Consider the following 12709-nt stretch of genomic DNA (forward strand, 5'->3'; position numbering starts at 1 on the left):
GCGCCTGGAGAACTCTATAGAGCTTTCTACGCCAGATCTCACCAATACAGGCTTAGTCGTGTATCCTTATAAAATCGATTTGTTTTCAACCAAAAATCAGCTGATAATCAATTTCGAAAAATACTTCACTTATGAATCCTAATTCATTAGTGTTACCAGTTTCAACAAACTTTGTTTTAGTGGAAAAACAGATGAAATAAAACTAAAAATCGGCTTACAATTTGAATAAAAGTTCGGGGTAGGAAGAAAGTTTTTGTTACCACCAGCGTGTTGATTATTCGCAACCATAAATAAAACTTGTATTAATGAAATCGACCACTAATACTAGCGCAGATAGAAAGGTCTATTCTCAGCAGGGATGCCAAATATACAGATTTGTATTATGAAGATTTGACTGTTTCATTGCTTTTGTGTGCTTCACTGTGATTGAGCAATTTTGGAGCATTCCCAATTCATTGTTTAGCAATGGAACATGAAAAACGTGTGAAAATAAATACATCCTGTATTGTATCTGATGTCAATACCTTTTAATGCGTTACCTTTCTTGTTCGTTTGGCTCACAACATTCTCTTCGCATATCTCTCCCTCTGAGTATTGCTTAAAATTGTCTCGAATACATAAGATAAGGTACTTATACGACGGTTAGTTTCATTTTTTCATTCAACACCGTCTGTACTCAATATCACAACTGTATCTAAAGCAAGCAAGGGTTTTAGGAAAATATTCTCCAAACAAATTCTCGTGAATATCCAATTGAAAGATGAAACATTAATATATTCGGAAAACCAAAAGATATTTATACAAATTTTACACATTTCCAAACGAGTTAACCTGACACTAATATCGTTTTTGTCTCTTCCCCCACCCCACAGTGAGCTCTCCATCATGCATATGGAAGCGCTACAAAAGTTTAAGCAAAATCACCCGCAGTATGTGTTCCCCGCGCTGTACAAGGAGCTCTTCTCGATCGACTCGCAGCAGGACCTAATGACATAACAGGATCACCAGCAGCAACCGCAGTCACAGCCACTTCCGGAACAGAACTCGGATCACATTACACTACCCGCAGCATCCGTCACCGAATTTCCTCAACCCCATCAGGACCTTCAACATCATCTAATGCAACAACAGCAGCAACAACAACGAGAAGAGCAGTACTTGCTGAGGAACGCACCGGAGGAAATGGAAAGTGACGGCAGTGACAAGCCGACCGATGCACCCCCAGCAGCAGCAGTTAATGAAAATAACACCTTTATCATCATCATCCAGCAGGACGGCGAAGTAATCACCCAAACCAAGTAGAAGACACAAAAACGCCTATCGATAGGCAATGTTTGCGCAGCTGTTTCTGTTTTACTCAGAGCTGCACTAACTTCGTTTAGCGTGTGTCTGCGATCCGAGCAAGCGTGTGCCACTTTTCTGTGAGCAACGGGGAAAAGTGCACAACACGCAGACTATTGAACACGGTTACACTGAAGGAAAAAAAAATGAACACTAGTTGTGTTGTTTGGATACTTTATCACTTATAACACCCCTCTCGCTCATACGAAGGCATGGCATACTTTTCGGAAGTTTTGCGCGATTGCTAGTTAAGAAAGTAAGTGAAACGTTAGAGAATAAACAAACAAGAAAACAGAGAGCGATAGTAATTGTTGATGTAAATGAATTTAATGATTGTTATATTATTTTAAAAGTTTTAATTTATATCTCTTTTTGTTTGTCTCTGGTCTTCATTAAAGATTTTTGCTTTATTTTAAACAGTAAAAGAAAAGAACAGAATGATGTAACATTTAGAAGAGTTTATATATACTAGTGTGTTAAGTTTACTTTTACCGTATGAATCGCAAATGTAGGACACACATACACGAATACACTGTAACGCTTGTTTTGTCATCAGTGACGGTTGCTTGAACACATCCAGCTGCCTTTCTGTACATTTTTCAGTAGCAGTGGCAAAAGGATTTTCCCACCCTCTTGATTTGTTTTTTGTTGAAATGTTTTTATCTGTTTTGATTTTCAAATATTTTTTCTTCAATCGCGGCGAACGTACAAAATTTGTTTCATTTTCAAGCTCCCCATAAGGGACCGATACTAGAGTAAAAATACACTTCAATCCTTGGTTTCCCGTAGGAGTACTAATGTTTTGAAGAGAAAATGATATAAAATGCAAAAATTGAATCTCTCTCTAAAACGTCTTTAGGTAAGTAAATTTTCCATTTTTGTTGGAAAGTAAAAAATACACAAAAAATATCGTGGAAATGTGCAAGCGCAAATTAAGAGACGAAACAAACATTTTTTATATGTTTTCTGTTTTTTAGTAAGTTGTGGTAACTTTTGTATTTTGCTTATGATTTTTTCTCTTACCGGTATAAATCCAGTACATGATTGCTTACAACAACAAAAATAATAGTGGAAAAGGTAATATAACAAAATTTAAACCAAAACCTACGTATGAAAGGGTTCAAAACAGTATTAGCAAAGAAGTAACAAAAATGAACGAAACGAAAAGGTTCAGGACTCGAACACTCTGACTCCGATAGTTTGGAAGTATTTTTTGGATGATGGAAAGATTCAATATTCTTAGCATTATACTTCATTCGCTGAACAAAAGAAAATCAAAACTTCAATTCAGAATTACCAGCACCAGTTTATAAGAAACCCAGTTTGATTTAGCAATTTGCCTGTTAATTACGTGTTTCATTTTTCGAGCAAGACTTTCTGAATTTTGAAACTTTGTTCTTATGTTTGAGTCACAGTCGTCTTTCCTTCCTGATAGTGTTTAACATAGCCCGATACCATTAGCAATGAATCAAAAGCTAGTTCCCATCCAAATGAAATAGCAACCAAAATCTCTCTTTTTCTCTCTCTATCTTTTTCTCTTCAGACGTAAACAAAATCCCTGAGTCATTTGAACAAACAAAAAAATAATCAGACAACCTGATAATTATTAGGAATGCCCCTCCATATAAATTTGTAAGAGAAATGGAAACAAAACCGTACTGAAATTAGAGTTAGGTTCTTTTTCTAAATTTTTGAGAAAAAAAAAACAAATATGCACATATACCTAACATTTCAATAATTATAATTGTTAGAAGAGAAAATCCAATTCAGATCAGCAAACCGAGGAGAAACGCGCGCACTGATTTACTACTAGGAAACGGAAAGGTGTTTTTGTTCTTAAGTTAATAGCAAAGACTTGTATAGTGAAGCGAACGGTTTAGTTTGAATAACAGAAAAGAGAGTAAATCGCACACTTCCATACCCGTTGATGCGTGACGAAAATAAGAAGAAGAAAACAAACTAAGACAAGTGATTTACCTGTCAAGTTATATCACCAAACCCGGCGGAAGTGGATCGCGGAATGCGCAGACACGGAAAAGTTACACAGTCTGCAGTAGACCTTACTGCGGCTTAGAAAATGAGAACTTATAAATGTATGGGTGCTTCTATATATATAAAAGAATGATAAAATTATATATATTTAAACAAAAGTATAAACTAAAACAATTACAAAAGAAAGGTTTAAATAAACAAATTACACACATGCAGACGAAGAGAAAATCATATGCGGAAACAGTTAAAAATCACAGAAGACGAAAAAAAATACACACACATGTTGAAACGTAAATCGAATATATATTATCGCGGGAGATGAGCCAGCAATTGGGCGGACTGGACACAAACACAAAACACTGACTGTAACATTTTCGCATCAAATTCGACTGCCACGAGCCTAGCTGCTGGTCTGTCCCCGTTTTCTTTTCATGAATGTAAGAATTAATTGCCTTAAATGATATATATTACATAATATACAATATAAAATTATATTTAAAAATGCAAACGTAAAGAAACAACCACAACAATTATTGGAAAAACAATGACGATTAAGCGAGAGGAAAGCTATTTTTCTCTCTCAAGAACACACACACAGACACAGGCAGTGATGAAAAAGAAGCAAAAGAGAGAATAAAACACGTAGAAATAATTGATTTTTTTTCTAATCACAAATTCAAAGGAGTAAATTTGTCATTATGATACAGTAAGAATAGTTATCTAAATTCTATACATAAATATAACACAATAATTTTAAGCTGATGAACATAACTGAGAGGACAAGAAGGAAAATCTAATATAATTTAAATTAATTTAAACTTCGGATTCTGATGCAGAAGTTATAAATAGTTAAATCGAGGATCAACGCAAGCCTCGTATGAATTTCATGGAACGCAAAGAAGCAAATCTTAAGGAAACAAACAAAAATACAGCAACCTAGAAAAAAAAAATAGCGAAATTCGGGTAGGTTTTAAGTTTCACTGAATATTATAATCTATTATACATAATAATTATTATGATCGATTAATAAACTGATTAATCCTTATTATTGTTGTTTTTTCTATTTTTTGCTCTTTTTCTACAAAGGATAGACTTTTATTGTAGTTGTATATCTTTTTACTAAGGATAACACTAGCTAATTATAAAAGCACTATTATACACATACGAGTACATAAATCTTTTTTGGATTCATTAAAGTACTAAGTAGGTAAACTGATAAGCATAATACTGTTGAATAAATTAGTTGAGAAGTGAATCGACTTTTGTTCTGTTTTGTTTTGTTCTTTACTTACACTAGTAAAATTGACAGAACTAATCCAATGGAGCAGTTACTTCAGTAGAATTCGGTTCTATCGAAATTAGTGAAAATTTAAATGTATTATTAAACAACAACCAAACCAAGCGCGCTAAAATACCAACCAACTGAACTATTCATCTCGCTGAATTAAGTTTCAATAAGTTGTTGGTTGTTGCATCGATCAAGATAACCCATGGTATACGGTAATAAAAAACAGTTTTCAGTCGCGAAAGGGTGGAAAAAAGATCCGTGGATGAAGTCCTACTATGTTTAAGAATCTTTCATCGTACTTTGTATGTACCAATCACTCCGACTTGTAACGAACGATAAGATTGTAATCCTAAAAACGCACAAATGTTTACCAATCGGAATTAAGCTTTCACATACGAAAATCACCCAAATATTATCTACCTAACTTTTCTTAAAATCTTGATTGTACTCTTTCGCCCATTAAGTTGAACGGTATTTGCGAAGAGCAATGCAATGAAATGATAAAAATTTGATCATTGTGTTTAAGTTGTCACGCGCATCGGTGGTAAAGGAATAAAACAATCTTCTATTTATTTCTCTGTCTTTCGATAATCCCTCTAACTCACTCATATACCGCGATAAAGTAATCCGTAAAATTCTAATTCTAATAGAACACAGACTAATGCATTTAAAACGCAAGCAAACATTGTTTTGCCATTTTGAAACATTGATTATGAAAAGCGAAAAATCTTGTTTCAGTAAATACAAAACAAAGGACAGAAAATAACACATGTTGATACTCCTTTTATTACCAAGACACAAAAAAGACTAACAAAAGTAACAAAAGAAAACATAAAACAACTTGGCAAAAACAACTTTTATTAAAACTATTGGAAGTAAACAAGCTGCCCTAAAACCGTACTGACAGTAAGTATGTCCGTTTGGTTCCAACTGACGCAAGCTAACCGTAAAGAGATCGATGCAATTGCAACATAAGAAAAGGCATGAGAAATATCTATACGCAAGAAAAAACATGATACAAGATCTGAAAGCAAAGCAAAAGAAAAGTACTATGTCGACTAACAGCAAAAGAAAACAAAAACCCAACAAATATAATCATTCAGAGATGAAAACGAGAAATATAGAAAAAAAAATGGTACGTCTTTATTAGTGAAATTGATGAACTAACGGGAGTCGATTGATTTGCGCTGATGACATCTCCTATGAAAGGGCTAAGCTAAAACAATTTATTGACAAGCTTAGCTGTAGAAAACTTGCCTCGAAATTCTTTAGATAATTTATTTTTTCAACGATTTCTAGCAAAGCGTGGTCCTTCGTATTTGTGCTTTTTTCATGGTGGTACTTATTACGGGAGTCACTTCACGGTGAAGTATATTTCACTCTCACGCTCACTTCACGTTTCAAGACCTGTTCGAGGTGAGAAAAATTAGCTCCTTGAAGTGAGATTGACAATAAAGTAAAATGAGAACAAGGCAAGAGAAATGTGTTTCCCAGTTAACCATCTAGTGCCCAAATTAATTTCTAAACGGACTTCGATAAAATCACTATAAACCATTATAAACACTTTTTAAGTATTTATTGAAGCTTTTCGGAACTTCAACTGAAGCCCGCCAAATGGCGGCATTGGGCACTAGAGGGTTAAAAAATTTCTAAACTCCAGAATGTCGATTTTTTCCGAAAAATTTGTTTTCTTGGTAACACCAGATCTCGACGTTTTATGCATTCATTAATACATGTTATTCGGTATAGGGGTGTCAATAGCTCGCTTTTCTCACTTCCTTGAGTCCCGCAATGGGTTTGTATTCCGAGTGAATGCCTTTTCCTTGCTATACATTTGACAGAGTATAACATCGAAGATACAAAAACGTCAAACCTTATACGAAAACGTCAAACTTGACACAAAAACGTCAATGTCAGTCGGATTGTTTCCATTGTTTTGCTGTTTCGGTTGGGGTTTAGCCCTTGCGCTTCTTCGGTAGACGAGTTTGACCCAGTGGATCTGGTTATCATAAAAAAAAGATGTGATCTATTCATAGTTTATATAGGGTTATCGCTACAAATTTTGAAAGTAAACCTATTTGTTTCTCGATTTCGTCAAGTGGTTGAAAGTTTTACTTTGAGAATATGGTTAAATTTGACGATAAATTGATCGAAAAGGCGTGATGAGATGAATATAGGTACTGAGATGAATATAAGAGCGATTACCCTTTAAATAATAATAATAAACGGCGAAATTTTCGTATCTACAGCAAACACAAGCAAGAAAACAGAAAAAAACCCTAAATTAATCCACCTAGCGGTCAGACTCAGCCTTTCTCATTCAAACTAATTATTTGTAAAAATAGATTTACATGAATGCTTGAATCCAAAAAAGATATATTCACTCTTTGGATTCTAAAACAATGATGTTGTAATTGAAGTATAAAATATAAAATTTGACGTAATGTTAGTACTCGAGAAATAGCGAAATAAAAGAAATGACTCTTAATTTCGAACAATTTAATCACGAGCGATACCGGGAACGTTCAAATAGTACGATACCACATTTAAATCATGTTGAGGCCACATATATTAATCAAAGCAGGTATAGTTTTGAATAGTCTTTGAATTTCTTTTCTCTCCAAAACTTTTGAACCACATAACAAATTGTCATGAAGTTTGTTATTTGTAAGTTTGAGAAATGACTCGTTTGTATGACACTAGTTATGTTCAAATAAGTCGTGTATTACTTGAAACAATAGACTTTCGTTGTTTCAACAATTTAATACATAACGGTTGCTTAAGTTCGATTATAATCAATTGAAAAGGGAACGTATAGGGCAGCCAAACTTTGAAACCACGTGTTCAATTATTATTCATGAGTTAACGTTTAACTAGCCCGCTCATCTCATAATAAGTAGTGTAGTTTCTGTTAATAAGTTGTGTAGTTTCTGAGATAATGAAGTTTCGTGATTTTCACATTTCGGTACATTACAGACGAAGTTACAGTCCGATTACAGTAAAATTCAAAAGGGTGTTATGAGGCAGCTAGACTTATTAACTGACACTAATTTTGTGGAAATCGGTTCAACCATCTCTGAGAAAAGTGAGAGAGTTTATGTAGTCTTCGGAATAAGAAAAATAACATTTCATAGCTGGATTTTACATTCTTAAACATACCAGGCAAAGTAAAAGTCCGATTGCAAAAATCAATAAGGGGCAACTAGACCTTCCATATGACACTGATTTTATGAAAATCGGTCTAGCCAACTCTGAGAAACATAAGTGAGATTAGATAGTCTCTAGAACACGTTTCTTTCCATAACTTCTGAACCACAAGTTCTATCTTCATAAAATTCAAAAGGTAAGGGTTTTTAGGTAACCCGTTCATTTTAAATTAATTTTGTTCAAATCGGTTGTGTAGTTTCTGAGATAGTGATATTTCGTGATTTTGATTCATAACCTCTAAACTAGAAATTCGATTACAATAAAATTCAATTGGGTCTTATGGGGCAGCTAGACCTTTCATTTGCAATTGATTTCATGAAGATCGGTTCAGCCATCTCTGAGAAAGTGAGTGAGATTGAGTGAGCGTGACAACACACACATACAGAAAATGCTCGGCTCGTCGAACTGAGTCGAGTGATATACGACATTCGGCCCTTTTGAGCACTTTTATACCTTTAGTTTTTGCAGTGATTGCTATACCTTTCAGGGAGAGAGGCAAAAACATTAGATTTAGCGTTTCTATGTTGTACACGATGTTATAACTCATAGCTCATTCTGCTCATTCCTTCGCTGTATTCACTTCACTCTGATTCCACCGTGAAGTGACTCCCGTAATAAGCACCGATGTCTGGTGGTTCTAAAACTACTGAATTAGATAATGGTTATTTTGTTGTCTTTTCCCTTCTGTTTTTAAACGAACCGAAGAAAAATCACTCTAGAATAGAAAATAATCGCTAATTAGAGCGAATACTAGTCGGGTAGTCAGTTCGTAGCACAATTTCTTCAATTTATTGGTTGTATCACGAGCAGATTGAGGGGAAGTGTTGTCTTGGTAAAAGAGTACTTTTTTTCACCATATGTGGCCTGGATTTCAACACTCAATCCATCCTATAACATTGTCAACATTGTTCAACCATGTGCAAGATAGTCGATAAAAACATCTTGTTCAACACTTTACCGGCCGATTTTTGTGTTTTCGGGCACCTCGAACAGCTGAAACCAGACATTAGCCGCTCTGCCGACTACCGATTGAACTCCAAAGTATAGTGATGGATCCATATTCATCAAATCAATACCATTCTTCTCGAAAGTTTGATGCGTTGGACGCAGTGGACTCCAGAATACGTCTTCACATCACACGACCTTGAGCTACTGTTTTTGAATCGCCGCCAACACCCGCCGATCAGGCGTCCTCAACCACACAACACATCCAACGAGCAAGGTTGCATATTCAATTTTGGAGTGCTCACCGCGTGCCGATAGCTCGCTCTACAAGTGCAATTCTGAGATACAATGTATAACAAACTTGTAGTCCCTAAGCAGTACTACAAGTTTGTCGAATAGTGCAATGCTCTAACTCTTATACCTGAAGTTTGAGAGCTCATATTCAGTGCAATTATATGATTATTATAATATTCACCACGAAAATTGGCTGAATATCCCACTAAATATGGGCTCTCACACTTTGGGCTTAAAAGTTAGAGCAATGCTTTCTTCGAAAAACTTATAGCATTACTTAAGAACTGCAAGTTTGTCGTACATCATGTTTCAAAATTTTACTTGTGGAGCGAATTATCGGCACGCGAACAGTTGAATAGAGTTGACACCTCAAAATTCAATATTAGGGTGGGGAAACGTTATATGAAAAAAAAACGAAACTTGATAGCAGAAAGCCAGAACCAAGTTTTCTTTTTGTTCTATTTGGGGCCCCAAACAAACCTAGATTTATCGGAAGTCGACTGATTTTGTCTCCGCTTGACGCTTATATATAGATTTGTATGGAAAAACCACCTTTTTTGCATCTTCTATTCTAAAGAGCTCAAAATGGCTCAAACCATAAGTTTCATGACTTCAAATGGTAGGCTTTTTGATGCCTAAAAATTTGACCGAAGATACTAAAGAGCTAAGGTGTCCCAAAAAAATACTAGAGCTGTTCAAAGTTTAGTATGTCGGAATTAATGTTGCAAATTCTTCCAACACTGCCAGTGTACCGGCGTCAGTCAGATTTCCATCAGAAGTAACCTCTGAAACACGTTAGGGGCTGTCTACATACCACTTGGACAGCTTGGGGAGGGGGGGGGTTGTATGATGTCCACGTGGTATGAGGATGGCCCCTTATAGATTCTACCTTCGTCTATTTTTTTGTTTTTTTTTGTGTGGACCCCACTGCGACCAGTAGTTGTTTGATCTATTGTGGCATTGTCTGGACGTTTTTGCTGTTTGCACATTTCTGTTTTTTTACCATTTTGCAGTGCTACTTATTGAGAAGTAACCTGCTTCGTGTTATAGTGCTTTTTGTCTTTTCCTTCAGACTTAGTAACCTAATTTCTTCCTTATCGATTCTATCATATCCTCCTGCAAGCTATCACTCTAAAAGCATATAACGTGCTATAGTCTATGATATTATCGAAGCTTTGGACGAGAGGTTATTTAATCTGGAGAGAAGACTTTGTGTGGAAGAGCCTGAGAATAAACCCATACTTAGAGTCCTTTTTACGAACGAATGGTTTGGTTCTACTAAGATTTGAACCTATCACCATTCGCTTGTCAAAGCGGACTCTGCAACCTTGCGGCTACGAAGCTCTGTAACCCTACGCCTATAATATTGACCTTAATTTGTTTGCTTGATCCAGCTGAGTGCATACCCAACAAACAATTTTGTTGGATAACGGTTTGTTAAACTATAGTTCAACCGAAATCCACTGAATAATAGCTTATTAAGCTGTAAATCAACAAAATTGCTTGTTGGGTATACTCGTTACGACATGTTACTTCCGATGGGAATCCTACTGACGCCGGTAAATTGGTAATGTTGGCAGAAAACAAGATTTTCTGCAATTAAATCGACATACTCAACTTTGTACAGCTATAGCTCTTCTTGGGGACATTCTAGCTCTTCAGTGTCTGCTGCAAAGTTATTGGGCATTATACTTTAACATAATGAAATGTATTAGAGCATTATTGAGCTCTCTTTCTAGGTTAATGCAAAAAAGCAGGCTCCCCCATATAAATTTTCATACAAATTTGGAATGCAATGCGCCAAGCGGTGACAAAACCAATCGACTTCAGGTAAAATTAGGGTTCTTTGGGGCCCTAAAAGAAACCAAAAAAACTTGGTTCTGGAAAATCGATCACTTTGCCCCACCCTATTGAAAATGGATCCTAGCCAACGAGTACGGGGTCTACCACGGAGTCGCTGATCTCTGTCGGGCTCTCTGCTAAATATTATTTTCGCTGGTCGCTCTTCCGACATTCGTGGCAGGTGGCCTGCCATATATATTATCAGCTTGATGATATCCGCCTGTTGGTATAGGGGGTTAGCCGCATTGAAGTCTATATACAGATGATGAGTTTGCAAGTTTACTTCTCTGAAATTGTCAAGGATTTGACGCAAGATGACCATTTGATCCGTTAAAAATCGCCCTTTCTGGAAATCGCACTGGTACTCTTCGACAAAGACTTCCTGCAACGCCTTAGTCTATTAAACAGGATGCGGAAGAGAATCTTGTAAAAGGAGAACTGAGAAGTGTTATGCATCGATAATAACTGCAATCGAGTCGGTAGTCCTTTTCATAGATTGGGAAACCGAGCCCGTTCATCCAGTCCGCTGGTAGTGTGTCTTCGGCCCAAACTTTCAATATGATCCGATGGATTGCACGCATTTGCTGCTCACTCTCGGCTTTGAAAAGTTCGGCTCAGAGGTCGTCCTTTCCAACTGCTTTGTGGTTTTTTAACTCTTTACAAGCTTCCCTAACCTCGTCCAAGCTTGACGAGTCACAGTTTGTCCATCCCCCTCAATTTCTTTCTTGTTTCTGTCGACGACTCTATCCTCTTCTCCGTTCGGCTTTTTAGTTGTTGCACATGGCAGAGATTAGCATTAGGTTCCTGTTTCCGTTTAGGAAAGATTCATAAATGACGTAGCTTTCGAAGGGGGACAGTGCGTTTGCAGTTTTGTGACGAAATGTAACGAGGGAGAGGGTGGGGTGTCAAGCCTAGCTACGTAGCAAATATGAAACTAAAAAGAAAAAATTCATTTTTTTCGTTTAACTCACGTACTCGATTACTACACACGCATACTATCACAGATTTTTTCTTTGTCCTCTTTTTGAGCAAACGTCAAATGTGGATGACTCCGATAAGAGAGAGAGAGAAGCAAAACAGTGAATGACAGCCTTCGAGCACACAATAATTATCGAGAGTTTCCGGCCCTTGTCGATAACTATCGATATCTATTGACAGCTTGCCAGCAACGAGATAATGCACAAAACAAAAAATGTTGCTTTTGCTGCTAACAGAAACAATTTTGCCGTGCGGTTGCCAGCTTTAAAAAAATATTTTCAAGCTTATTGGCGCACATTGTTCGCAATTAGGCGTCTCGGATTGGAATTCTAGGAGGGGGTCTGCAACTTTGTGACGAAATGCTACGAACCAAGCTTTCTTACCACTTCTCGTGTCGTAACTAGTCGTAAAGAAACTAACCGCCGCCTCCTCAAAAGTTTGCAGTATTCACGTTTCTTGCGTTGATAGAGTCTCTCTCTTTTCGGCCGTTCTAGCCTCGCGATAACTCTCCCTCATCAGGCGAGTCACACGATTTGCTGCAAACATCGTGCGAGCACGTATTGGTCATTTTGATCAGATGTTAAAAAACGCGGCACCAATCGCGCGCACAGTTTCTTCATATGTAAACGTTCATGAATGGTATGATTACGCGTTCCTTTGAGATGCCTATGATCCTCACTCCGATCGCTACCGATTAGTATTAAATCCATAAAGATATCTGAATCCCTGAATCCGAAATTTGCTCCTCGTAAAAACCAGACTGTGTTCGTAAAAAAGACAGTCACATCATCCGGCAGTCCCTGTGAAAACGTGCTCGTTTAA

General features: G+C 36.6%; 1 protein-coding gene across 9 annotated transcripts in view; it reads left to right on the forward strand.

The window, feature by feature from the left end:
- Positions 1–5776, forward strand: part of LOC129732749 (probable nuclear hormone receptor HR3) — a 511429-nt gene extending 505653 nt beyond the window's left edge. For all 9 annotated transcript variants that reach the window (XM_055693934.1, XM_055693935.1, XM_055693936.1 and 6 more), the window contains one exon: positions 873–5776. In XM_055693934.1, the coding sequence (XP_055549909.1) occupies positions 873–996 (124 nt within the window). In that variant the 3' untranslated portion in view covers positions 997–5776. The remainder of the gene's footprint in view (positions 1–872) is intronic.
- The last annotated feature ends 6933 nt before the right edge of the window (positions 5777–12709 follow it).

The sequence above is a fragment of the Wyeomyia smithii genome, chromosome 3, assembly GCF_029784165.1.
Source record: "Wyeomyia smithii strain HCP4-BCI-WySm-NY-G18 chromosome 3, ASM2978416v1, whole genome shotgun sequence".
Taxonomy (NCBI): Eukaryota; Metazoa; Arthropoda; class Insecta; order Diptera; family Culicidae; genus Wyeomyia; species Wyeomyia smithii.